Source organism: Mesoplodon mirus (assembly GCF_964341445.2).
Source record: "Mesoplodon mirus genome assembly, chromosome: 2".
Classification (NCBI taxonomy): domain Eukaryota; kingdom Metazoa; phylum Chordata; class Mammalia; order Artiodactyla; family Ziphiidae; genus Mesoplodon; species Mesoplodon mirus.
In genome coordinates this window covers 223089079-223102310 of record NC_138977.1, presented here as the reverse complement: position 1 = coordinate 223102310, position 13232 = coordinate 223089079, and the positions used below count along the sequence as shown (strand labels likewise).

At 44.0% G+C, this 13232-nt stretch overlaps 1 protein-coding gene across 6 annotated transcripts in view; it reads left to right on the top strand.

Moving 5' to 3' along the window:
* The window catches only part of CHST15 (carbohydrate sulfotransferase 15), a 99539-nt gene that overhangs the window by 39712 nt on the left and 46595 nt on the right, over positions 1 to 13232 (top strand). For all 6 annotated transcript variants that reach the window (XR_014295321.1, XR_014295322.1, XM_082636093.1 and 3 more), the window contains exon 2: positions 11725 to 12773. Coding sequence is in view for 4 of the 6 variants with exons in the window: in XM_082636093.1 (XP_082492219.1) it covers positions 12228 to 12773 (546 nt within the window). In the remaining 2 variants the exon portion in view is untranslated. The remainder of the gene's footprint in view (positions 1 to 11724; positions 12774 to 13232) is intronic.

Sequence of the window (13232 nt, the reverse complement as noted above, 5' to 3'; positions counted from 1 at the left end):
GACCATACATGCATGGGCTTATCTCTGGGCTTTCTATCCTGTTCCATTGATCTATATTTCTGTTTTTGTGCCAGTACCATACTGTCTTGATTACTGTAGCTTTGTAGTATAGTCTGAAGTCCAGGAGCTTGATTCCTCCAGCTCTGTTTTTCTTTCTCAAGATTGCTTTGGCTATTCGAGGTCTTTTGTGTTTCCACACAAATTGTGAAATTTTTGTTCTAGTTCTGTGAAAAACGCTGTTGGTAGTTTGATAGGGATTGCATTGAATTGGTAGATTGCTTTGGGTAGTAGAGTCATTTTCACAATGTTGATTCTTCCAATCCAAGAAGATGGTATATCTCTCCATCTGTTTGTATCAACTTTAATTTCTTTCATCAGTGTCTTATAGTTTTCTGCATATAGGTCTTTTGTCTCCTTAGGTAGGTTTATTCCTAGGTATTTTATTCTTTTTGTTGCAATGGTAAATGGGAGTGTTTCCTTAATTTCTCTTTCAGATTTTTCATTGTTGTGTATAGGAATGCCAGAGATTTCTGTGCATTAATTTTGTATCCTGCTACTTTACCAAATTCATTAATTAGCTCTAGTAGTTTTCTGGTAGCATCTTTAGGATTCTCTATGTATAGTATCATGTCATCTGCAAACAGTGACAGCATTACTTCTTCTTTTCTGATTTGGATTCCTTTTATTTCTTTTTCTTCTCTGATTGCTGTGGCTAAAACTTCCCAAACTATGTTGAATAACAGTGGTGAGAGTGGACAGCCTTGTCTTGTTCCTGATCTTGGAGGAAATGGTTTCAGTTTTTCACCATTGAGAAAGATGTTGGCTGTGGGTTTGTCATATATGGCCTTTATTATGTTGAGGTAAGTTCCCTCTATGTCTACTTTCTGGAGAGTTTTTTTTTATCATAATTGGGTGTTGAATTTTATCGAAAGTTTTCTCTGCATCTATTGAGATGATCATATGGTTTTTCTCCTTCAATGTGTTAATATGGTTTATCACATTGATTGATTTGAATATATTGAAGAATCCTTGCATTCCTGGGATAAACCCCACTTGATCATGGTGTATGAACCTATTAATGTGCTGTTGGATTCTGTTTGCTAGTATTTTGTTGAGGATTTTTACATCTATGTTCATCAGTGATATTGGTCTGTAGTTTTCCTTCTTTGTGACATCTTTGTCTGGTTTTGGTATCAGGGTGATGGTGGCCTCATAGAATGAGTTTGGGAGTATTCCTCCCTCTGCTATATTTTGGAAGAGTTTGAGAAGGATAGGTTTAACTTTTCTCTAAATGTTTGATAGAATTCACCTGTGAAGCCATCTGGTCCTGGGCTTTTGTTTGTTGGAAGATTTTTAATCACAGTTTCAATTTCAGTGCTTGTGATTGGTCTGTTTATATTTTCTATTTCTTCCTGGTCCAGTCTGGGAAGGTTGTGCTTTTCTAAGAATGTGTCCATTTCTTCCAGGTTGTCCATTTTATTGGTATATAGTTGCTTGTAGTAATCTCTCATGATCCTTTGTATTTCTTCAGTGCCAGCTGTTACTTCTCCTGTTTCCTTTCTAATTCTGTTGATTTGAGTCTTCTCCCTTTTTTTTTTTTGATGAGTCTGGCTAATGGTTTATCAATTTTGTTTATGTTCTCAAAGAACTGGCTTTTAGTTTTATTGATCTTTGCTATTGTTTCCTTCATTTCTTTTTCATTTATTTCTGATCTGATCTTTATGATTTTTTCCTTCTGCTTACTTTGGGGTTTTTTGTTCTTCTTTCTCTAATTGCTTTAGGTGTAAGTTTAGGTTGTTTTTTAGTGACCTTTCTTGTTTCTTGAGGTAGGATTGTACTGCTATAAACTTCCCTCTTAGAACTGCTTTTGCTGCATCCCATAGGTTTTGGGTCATCATGTTTTCATTGTCATTTGTTTTTAGGTATTTTTTTATTTACTCTTTGATTTCTTCAGTGGTCTCTCGGTTATTTAGTAGCATATTGTTTAGCCTCCATGTGTTTGTATTTTCTACATTTTTCCTGTAATTGATATCTAGTCTCATAGTGTTGTGGTTGGAAAAGATACTTGATACAATTTCAGTTTTCTTAAATTTACCAAGGCTTGATTTGTGACCCAAGATCTATCTATCTATCCAAGGTCTATCCTCGAGAATGTTCCATGAGCACTTGAGAAGAAAGTGTATTCTGTTGTTTTTGGATGGAATGTCCTATAAATATCAGTTAAGTCCATCTTGTTTAATGTATCATTTAAAACTTGTGTTTCCTTATTTATTTTCATTTTGGATGATCTGTCTATTGGTGAAAGTGGAGTGTTAAAGTCCCCTACTATGATTGTGTTACTGTCGATTTCCCCTTTTATGGTTGTTAGCATTTGCCTTATGTATTGAGGTGCTCCTATGTTGGGTGCATAAATATTTACAACTGTTATATCTTCTTCTTAGATTGATCCCTTAATGATTATGTGGTGTCCTTCTTTTGTCTCTTGTAATGGTCTTTATTTTGAAGTCTATTTTGTCTGATGTGAGAATTGCTACTCCAGCTTTCTTTTGATTTCCATTTGCATGGAATATCTTTTTCCATCCCCTTGCTTTCAGTCTGTATGTGTCCCTAGGTCTGAAGTGGGTCTCTAGTAGATAGCATATATATATGGGTCTTGTTTTTGTATCCATTCAGCCAGTCTATGGCTTTTGGTTGGAGCATTTAATCCATTTATATTTAAGGTAGTTATCGATATTTATTTCCTATTACCATTTTCTGAATTGTTTTGTGTTTGTTATTGTAGGTCTTTTCCTTCTTTTGTGTTTCCTGTCTAGAGAAGTTCCTTTAGCATTTGTTGTAAACCTGGTTTGGTGGTGCTGAATTCTCTTAGCTTTTTCTTGTCTGTAAAGGTTTTAATTTCTCCATCAAATCTGCATGAGATCCTTGCTGGGTAGAGTAATCTTGGTTATAGATTTTTCCCTTTCATCACTTTAAATGTGTCCTGACACTCCCTTCTGGCTTGTAGAGTTTCTGTTGAAAGATCAGCTGTTAACCTTATGGGGATTCCCTTGTATGTTATTTGTTGTTGTTCCCTTGCTGCTTTTAATATTTTTTCTTTGTATTTAATTTTTGATAGTTTGATTAATATGTGTCTTGGCATGTTTCTCCTTGGATTTATCCTGTCTGGGACTCTGCACTTCCTGGACTTTATTGACTATTTCCTTTCCCATATTAGGGATTAGGGAAGTTTTCAACTATAAGCTCTTCAAATATTTTCTCAGTCCCTTTTTTTTTTTCCCTTCTTCTCCTGGGACCCCCTATAATTTGAATGTTGGTGTGTTTAGTGTTGTCCCAGACGTCTCTGAGACTGTCCTCAATTCTTTTCATTCTTTTTTCTTTATTCTGCTCTGCAGTAGTTATTTCCACTATTTTATCTTCCAGGTCACTTATCCGTTCTTCTGCCTCAGTTATTCTGCTCTTGATTCCTCCTAGAGAATTTTTAATTTCATTTATTGTGTTGTTCGTCATTGTTTGTTTGCTCTTTAGTTCTTCTAGGTCCTTGTTAAACGTTTCTGGTATTTTCTCCATTCTATTTCCAAGATTTTGGATCTTCTTTACTATCATTACTATGAATTCTTTTTCAGGTAGACTGCCTATTTCCTCTTCATTTGTTTGGTCTGGTGGGTTTTTACCTTGCTCCTTCATCTGCTGTGTGTTTCTCTGTCTTCTCATTTTGCTTAACTTACTAAGTTTCGGGTCTCCTTTTCTCAGGCTGCAGGTTTGTAGTTCCCATTGTTGTCAGTGTCTGCCCCCAGTGGCTAAGGTTGGTTCAGTGGGTTGTGTAGGCTTCCTGGTGGAGGGGACTGGTGCCTGTGTTCTGGTGGATGAGGCTGGATATTGTCTTTTCGGTGGGCAGGACTGCATCCAGTGGTGTGATCTGGGGTGTCTGTGACCTCATTATGATTTTAGGCAGTCTCTCTGCTAATGGGTGGGGTTGTGTTCCTGTCTTGCTAGTTGTTTGACATGGGGTGTCCAGCACTGTAGCTTGCTGGTCATTGAGTGGAGCTGGGTCTTATCGTTGAGATGGAGATCTCTGGGAGAGGTTTTGCCGTTTGATATTATGTGGAGCCGGGAGGTCTCTGGTCGACCAATATCCTGAACTCGGCTCTCCCACGTCAGAGGCAGAGGCCTGACACCTGGCTGGGGCACCAAGACCCTGTCAGCCACACGGCTCAGAAGAAAAGGCAGAAAAAAAAAGAAATAAGGGAAGGAAGGAAGGAAGAGAAAATAAAGTTATTAAAATAAAAAATAATTAAAAATAAAAAAATTAGAAATAAAAAAAGAAAGAAAGATGACAGCAACCAAACCAAAAAACAAATCCACCAATGATAACAAGTGCTAAAAATTATATTCAAAAAAAAAAAAAAAAAAAAAGGACAGACAGAACCCTCGGACAAATGGTTATAGCAAAGCTATACAGACAAAATCACACAAAGAAGAGAAGCATACACATACACACTCACAAAAAGAGAAAAGGAAGAAAAAATATATATCTATATATAAAAAAAAGGAAGAGAGCAACCAAATCAGTAAACAAATCTACCAATGATAATAAACTCTAAATACTAAACTAAGATCAACATAAAACCAGAAACAAATTAGGTGCAGAAAGTAAACCCCAAGTCTACAGTTGCTCCCAAAGTCCACCACCTCAATTTTGGAATGATTCGTTGTCTATTCAGGCATTCCACAGATGCAGGGTACATCAAGTTGATTGTGGAGATTTAATCGCTGCTCCTGAGGCTGCTGGGAGAGATTTCCCTTTCTGTTGTTTGCTCGCACAGCTCCCGGGGTCAGCTTTGGATTTGGCTTCGCCTCTGCATGTAGGTCGCCTGAGGGCGTCTGTTCCCCACTCAGACAGGACAGGGTTAAAGGAGCAGCTGATTCGGGGGCTCTGGCTCACTCAGGCCGGGGGGAGGGAGGGGTATGGATGCGGGGCGAGCCTGCGGCGGCAGAGGTCGGCGTGACGTTGCACCAGCCTGAGGCGCACCGTGCGTTCTCCCGGGGAAGTTGTCCCTGGATCCCGGGACCCTGGCAGTGGCGGGCTGCACAGGCTCCCGGAAGGAGAGGTGGGGATAGTGACCTGCGCTCGCACACAGGTTTCTTGGCGGCGGCAGCAGCAGCCTTAGCATCTCATGCCTGTCTCTGGGGTCCGCGCTGATAGCCGCGGCTCGCGCCCGTCTCTGGAGCTCGTTTAGGCGGTGCTCTGGATCCCCTCTCCTCACACACCCTGAAACAATGGTCTCGTGCCTCTTTGGCAGCTCCAGAAGTTTTCCCGGACTCCCTCCTGGCTAGCTGTGGTGCACTAGCCCCCTTCCGGCTGTGTTCATGCAGCCAACCCCAGTCCTCTCCGTGGGATCTGACTTCAGTTAACATTTATCACATAACAAAACAAGACTCGGTGACTTAAAACAGAAACCGTTTATTATTTCTCATATGTCTGTGGAGATTGGCTGGGGGTCAGTAGGGTATTGGCTGTTCCAGGTTGGGCTCAGCCAGGCGGCTCTGGTCCATGTGTCTCTCATCCTCCTGGCCAAGCCGCCATGTTCTTCCCACAGCGATGGTCAAGGTGCAGAGGGTAGGCGGACACACTCGACCCCTCGTAAGGCCTGGGCTTGGGACTGGCCTGCTATCACTGGTGCCTCATTCTGTTGGCCAAAGCAGCTTCCAAACCCAAGCCAAAGGCTGGAGAAATGCATTCCACTCCTTTGATTGGAAGAACTGCAATGTCAGTTATGTGGCGAAGGTGGTGAATATAGGGAGGGATAAGAAACTGGAACCAAAATGCAATCTGCCATAAACAGTAATGAACTGCTACTTATCCAATACTTATTGTGGACCAGGACTATGTATATATAATAATAACTAACATTAATTTAGCACTTGCTGTGAGCCAGACACTTCTACGCACTTGACATGAATTGTTTCATGTAATGCTCACAGCAGTGCTACGATATAGACCCTAAGGTTATTCCCAGTTTCCATCCAAGGAAACGGGAGGAGAGAGGTTTAGTGACTTGCTCAAGGTCAAAGCCGGGTAACCCTGCATGAGCACCAGGCTCCAACGCTGTACGTGATCTGTTACTTTTGAGAATACAGAGGCCCAGATCACTTCAGGGACTTGTCTGCAGTCACTAGGTGGACACAACTTTAGCATCCTGGCCCACGTGACTGCTGACTGTGTTCTTCCCACTGGGCTGTCGGCCAATGAGTGTTAATTGAGGAATGTAGCTTTATGCTGTTCACTGACTGTGATGTGGTCAAAGGCATAAAATCCAGGTATGAGATTGAAGCTGATCATCTGTTGTTTGTCCAGAACCCTCCAGTCTTGTTAGCTTTCGTCTCAGTCCCAGTGACAAACTCTAAATGTGAAAGGTGTTCCTTTTGCCACTTGTTGATTAATATTCCTTGAAAAAAACTTATTTCCATACGCATAGCCCAAAGAGAAGTGTCAGCAGTTAGACATACTAATGAGAAAAAGGCTTTGTGTTTTAGTAAAGGTTAATTAAGACCCATCAATTTTTTTCCTTTAAAACATTAAAGTAAAATAACGTAATTAGCTATTTTTTTCCTCTTTACTCCCAGAGGGCAGATGTAAATGTTCTCCCTAAATGAAGCTATTTATTTAAATTCATCCAGATTTCTTTGGAAGTTTTGTACGTCTTTCTTCTGCCATATCAGCTTAGAGCTACAATAATTTAACAAGTTTTTCCTAGGGTGAAATTGGATGCCCTTTATCGATCTTACACTGAGGGGGCATTCAATTACTTAATCTGAAGTGGTATATCTGGGTCTCTCGATTACAATTTTGTTATAAACGGCTTGCTAATGATGCTCGGGGTGCATAGGTTAATAGGGGCCATTCTAGCCAGGGCTGGGTAATTGAACGCTTTCTATTTTGGGACCAGTTATGTGATCTCTTACAGTGGTACTAGGTTCCCACAATTACAGCCTGCGTCCACAGGGCACAGTGCTGAGCCCAGGCTGGGGAGCAATCTCACTGAAATGTATACCTGAGAACTCTGGTTTAATACCTGAATGGGAGCGCCAAGGGTCCTGTCTCATCTGAATCCACTGGCACCAAAATGTGGACATTCCAGACAGGTAAAGTGCAGTGATACCCATTGCTTATTTCTTAAGAAAGAATAACCTGAGTGTTAGGTTTCGGAATGACTGTTCTTGGGATAATTTGTGGCATATGGAAAAGGCCAATCCAGGAACAAAGCAGCAATCCATTTTCCTTTCAATCCAGTCACATGAATTTGATTTTTCTTCACCGAGTTATGTTAGTTCATAGTTATATTTATTTTAAAAGATCTTTTTGAAACCATACATAGTGTGCATCTATGTATTTGGGCAAATACAAATACCCTTTGTGTTTGGACAAATCCTAGCCCTGACCCAGCCTTCCAGGCCTTCCAGAGTCTTGTCCCTGCCTTTTCTCCCATCTGTTTCCCCCGCCCACACCTGCCGCATAGCCCAGCGGTCTGCTCTCCTGGTGGTCCCCATGGGCTTTGATCTCCTGCTTCTCTTCTTCATGGGGTCTTTACTTCCCTGATCTCCACGTGGCTGGCTTCCTTCTCATCATTCAGAAGTCCCCTCCCGAGTTAGGTCTTCCCTGGCCATCCTCTCTACTCTATCTCCCCTTCCTCTAAGGCATCAGCTCTCTCAGGGGATGGAGCCCAGGGATGCTGCTAAACATCCTACAGTGTACAGAACAGCCCCTGACAACAAAGAATTATCCAGCCCTGGTGTGGCATTCAGAGCTCCTGTTCAAGGGTTTCCTTGTTTTCTCCCTTTATATTTTCTTCCTACCCTTTACTAGCATCTGAGATGGTGTTATTCATTTGTGACTTTTTATTGTCTGTTGCCCTGCAGCCCCTAACTCCTGGTGGAATATAAACTCCAGGTGGAGAAAAGCCCTCCCTGTGTCATGGTCACTCCTGCACCATTGCTGTCGAGGCTGACAAGGGTGGCCTGGAAGCCTCCAAGCTCCAGGTCCTGCACTTACAAAGGCTCACAGCAACGTATTCACCTGGTTATATGGCTGTTGTTTTTATATTTATTTATTTATTTAATATTTATTTTTTTTCTTGGCTGTGTCGGGTCCTTGCTGAAGAGCGCGGGCTTCTCATTTCAGTGGCTTCTCTTGTTGCGGAGCACGGTCTCTAGGTGCGCGGGCTTCGGTAGTTGTGGCTCGTGGGCTCTAGAGCGCAGGCTCAGTAGTTGTGGTGCACGGGCTTAGTTGCTCTGTGGCATGTGGGATCTTCCCAGACCAGGGCTCGAACCCGTGTCTTCTGCATTGGCAGGCGGATTCTCAACCGCCGCGCCACCAGGGAAGCCCTGGCTGTTGTTTTCAATCAAGTATTTGACACACTATACGCTGGCCATATGTTTTGATGGAATTTGTAAGTGTAAGATAGTTTTACATTTTTTTCCTCCAAGAGAGCACCCCCCCGGGGTTTTTTCCCACACCAACAAAATCTCCAACTCTTCAGACACCAGCTGGGTGTCCTACAATTCAGTTGAATTCTTACAGTAACTCCCTGTAATTAGCACAGACTTCACGGGTCAAGGGCTCAGTCCTCTGAGACTGCCCCCACTTCAGGCCCCAGTCACAAGTCTTGGGTCCCCAGGCTACCTACGCTTCTGTCCTAATTGGCTGCAAATTCAGAGGTTCCCACAGCCCCCTCCTCAGGTTCCATAATTTGCCAAAATGATGCACAGAACTCAGGAAAGTGCCTTACTGACTATTACAAAGGAGATAATACAAGAACAGCCAGATGGAGGAGATGCACGGGGCAGTCTGCGGGGAGGGTCTTGGACCTTCCATGCCCTCTCTGGCTGCACCACCCGCCCAGCACTGCCATGAGCTCACCAACTAGAAAGCTCTCGGAATCCTGTCACTTAGTGGGTTTTATGGAGGTTCCATTGTGTAGGCACAAGTGATTAAATCTTTGGCCATTGGTGATTAACTCAATCTCCAGTGCTTCTCCTTTTCCTGGAGGTTGGAGAGGCAAGGCTGAAAGTTCCAAGCTTCTAATCAAGGTTTGGTCTTTCTGGCTACCAGCCCCATCCTGAATGGGGGCCCCAGCAATAGTCACCTCACAAGCATAAACTGAGGTGTGGTTGAAAGGGGCTTGTTATGAATAACAAAAGGTGTTGTCCCTGTCACCCCTGTCACTCAGGAAGTTCCAAGGGTTTTAGAAGCTCTGCGCCAGGAACAGGGGACAAAGACCAAATACGTATTTTTTACGACATCACACCCCCCATCACATCCTGGTTTCAGGCCTGCACACCTGGACTTGCATCTCGGGCAGTGCCCAGTGCACAGTCTGCCTTCAGAGGGGATCTGGTGAATCACAGAAGGGAGGAATGAATGAATTATAGGAGAATGTTTCTTTGAGGCCCTTAAGGCATCTGGAATTGTCTCCCCAGTTCTCTGCTCCCCGTTTTACATTTTAAAAGTGAGACGTCGGGGCTTCCCTGGTGGCACAGTGGTTGAGAGTCCGCCTGGCGATGCAGGGGACATGGGTTCGTGCCCCGGTCCGGGAAGATCCCGCATGCCGCGGAGCGGCTGGGCCCGTGGGCCATGGCCGCTGAGCCTGCGCGTCCGGAGCCTGTGCTCCGCAACGGGAGAGGCCACAGCAGTGAGAGGCCCGCGTACCGCAAAAAAAAAAAAAAGTGAGACGTGGAGTGGGAGGTCTGGCTGGAGGGTGCAGCCTGCCCAGGGGACAAATCCTCTGGCTCACCACGTCCCAGGCCTCTCGGTTGAGACTGTCCGCGTCTCTGCCTACTCAGGTCCATTTGTTTATTTTGCTTGTCAAAGGAAACCTTTGTTCTTGTCGAGGAATGTTTTGCCCATCCTGTTGGGTCCAGATTTTGTACATTCTTGTCTTGGAGCTTCAAAGACCATGTTTGGAAAAAAATTGCATTAGGCCTCCTGTAGCCAGAGAGACAGAAGGGTGTGACTGGCTCCCCTCTGCGATGCTGGTGGGAGCCTCATTTTAACCCCACTTGGCCTTGTTTTGGGCGTGTGAAAAATGTTTTCTTGGCCTAGTGAGGGGGTTTCCAAGTAGGGGAGCTTGCCCTGTTGTTTCTCCCGTTGGGGAGAATTGTTTGTACCCAGTGATGGGTCAGGGGTGGTTGAACAAGTTGGGGGCAGAGGTTTGAGCCTTGAGGCTCCTGGCACGTCCTCCCACTGCTCTGTGGGATGAGCGGGTGGCGGCCCGAGGCACTGGCCTGGTTCCGGGCTGAACCCTCCCACAGGCCCTGCTCCTCTGCGCTTCTCAGAACTGCTCTGACCCACTTCTCAGAACTGCTGTGACCCGTATCTCAGCCTTTGCTCACTAGCATTCCTCAAACTGCTTCCTTGAGACGGCAGTGAGAGTTCTTTGGCCCATTATGTTTTGGAAACGTTGTGTATTATATTCTTCTCCGGTGAAAAGTCCTACTCTAAAGAAGTCTGTGTAGTTTGGTCCATCTCACCTTTTCTCCAGGTAATTTAAGCACTGAAGACCTATCGACAACACTCAGGACATTTTGTGGAAGATATTTTAGGAAACTGCTTGGCTATTTCTTGGTCATTGTGTTTTGACAAAACATGGGCCTTTCGGTCCAAGGGAAGGGATGATGCTATCATTATTCATGTCATCTACCTTTTATCGGATGCTAAATACGTGTAGGCATTATGCAAAGTCTTCACAAGCATTAGCTGATATAGTACTTGTTACACGCTTGAAAGGGAGGTACTTTTTATCCTAATTTGACTGGTGAGGAAACCAGAGCTCAGAGAGGTTATGTGGCTGGCTCAAGGTCACATAGCTAGCTAGTTAGAGCATTGCTATACCACTGCTGGAAACTAAGTAGGTCTCCTTTTTTGCTCTTTTTACAACATCCACAAAGAAGTGTCATTTGGGCAACAATACAGTTTATAACCGCAGGATTCTATTAATGGATTTTGAAGAATCATGTTTCCCCCAGGATGACGAGAGTGAAAAATTGTTTCAGGGTCTAAAGTGTTCTGTTGCTCAGGGGAATACTGCACGTTGGATTTAATTGCTTAATTACTTAAAGTCAGAAAAAAATTTTTAATATGATACATTCTACTGAAGGAGAGAATCATTTCGGTGTTTCTAAATTTTCATTAACTTTTGCATCCTAAACTAGTAATAAATGTTAGCTCTAGGTTAAGAGACTGTCGGTGCTACTGGGAGAGTAAAAACCATTTTCTCTGCCTGCTCCCACCCTAAACATTCTCCTTCTTGGATTTTTTGTTGACTTAACAGCACTGATATTTGAAATCATCCCTCAAATTCATAGTCACTGACTGTGCATGAACCTGAGAATGACTGCAAGTCCTGGGATAGGGGGATCCAGTCACTTAGGTGTGTCAAGGCAAAGGCATAACAGAGTATGTGGGTTGTGCCAAGTAGGAGGTGTTTAATATGGTGCTGGTGTTGGGGCCACATTTGGAGGCAGAGACTGAACTCCAAAGCCAAGCACCAAAGACCCGAAACCTCTCCCTTTATCCTGTATAATTCTCTGTAACTTGCTTGTGGCCCAGTCGGCTTGGCTAAAATTGAGAAGTGGAAAAGAAGCATGAACATCTCTCCTCGGAAGATGGTCCCAGGGTTACTGCTATCATCACATAATGTAATAAAACCTCTTTTCTTTGTTGTTTAGGTAATGTGACATCTTAAAGATTTTGAAGAGGAAACATTCCAAAGGAACACAGGCTGTAAAAGAAGAAATCTTCATGGACTCTGTGTGGATGGTGCGCCAATCCATCCTTCATTGAGGCCATGAGATCTTCTAATCCCTTGGGTGTTCCCATGTTCTCCAGTGAGAACTCCTCCACTTCATTTGGTGCCATGGGAAAAACCTGAAGGACAGGAAGAATTGCTCCCGACCTTGTGGCTTTTTCCAGGATTGCAGTGGCTCTTACAGACCATGACAGTCGGAGATCATTCGTGTTGTCTTTCAGAGTCGAACCAAAGAACATGCTTCCTCATTCTCTGGTGTTTTAGCGCCTGATCATTTTTATATTTGTTTCTGTTGCTTGTGCCTTTCAACCATCGTATGTGATCACGAGACGTCCTTAAAGTTTTCCAGCACGACTTGCAGGCATCTGGACTCCCTGGAGGCTCGCCCATGGCTCGGCGGGCCAGCAGCCCAAGGGCATTACGATGAGGCACTGCATTAATTGCTGCATCCAGCTGTTGCCCGACGAAGCACGCACACAGCAGGTCAGCTGCCGAGGAGGCCCCCGTCACAGTCGCCAGGAGTGCCCCACGTGCAAAGGAGAAAACAAAATTGTGTTTCGAGTGGACGGTAAGCAGATGAACTTACTTGCCGTTCTCGAAGTGAGGGCTGAAGGGAACGAGAGCTGGAGTGGGTTTTTGCGCTTCAAGAAGGGGAAGCGATGCAGCCTCGTTTTTGGATTGATAATAATGACGTTGGTGATGGCTTCTTACATCCTTTCTGGGGTCCACCAAGAGCTTCTGATCTCATCGCCTTTCCACTACGGAGCCCTCCCCAGCAATCCCAGCTTGATGGATGGTGAAAATCCGAGTGACACAAAAGAGCATCATCACCAACCCTCTGTAAATAATATTTCGTACGTGAAGGACTATCCAAGCATTAAATTAATTATCAACAGCATCACGGCCAGGATTGAGTTCACAACCAGACAGCTCCCAGACGTGGAAGATCTCAAGAAGCAGGAATTGCACGTGAGTAGCCTGGTGCTCATCTCTTTGGACTGATTTTTTTTTAAATATCTGCTTCCTTTCCTGTCACCACCTCTGGGAAGAAAATGACCCCAAATTTCTCAAGTGTAGCAATGGTAATTTGACAGGCTTATGGATGAGAGTTCACTGGGGGGTCTGTGTCCACGCTGTTAGCCCAGAGAAGGGAATTCTGTACTGAGTGGCTCAGCAAGCAATGTTGAAGGACGCGCCTCGTAGTAATTCCTTTCCGGGACTTTTTGCTTGAAATGTGGCCCTGGCAGTTAAAGTTGCTTTTGTAAATTACCGTCATCTTGTTTCTAGTCTGTCCTAATCACAGGGTTTGCCTCTAACGGCCACTTAAATATCCAGCTACATAGTCAAAAGTTCCAACTCTTTAATTTAGTTAGATTGCTGTGTGTGTGTGCGTGTGTGTGTGTGCGTGTGCGTGTGTGTGCGCAAGAT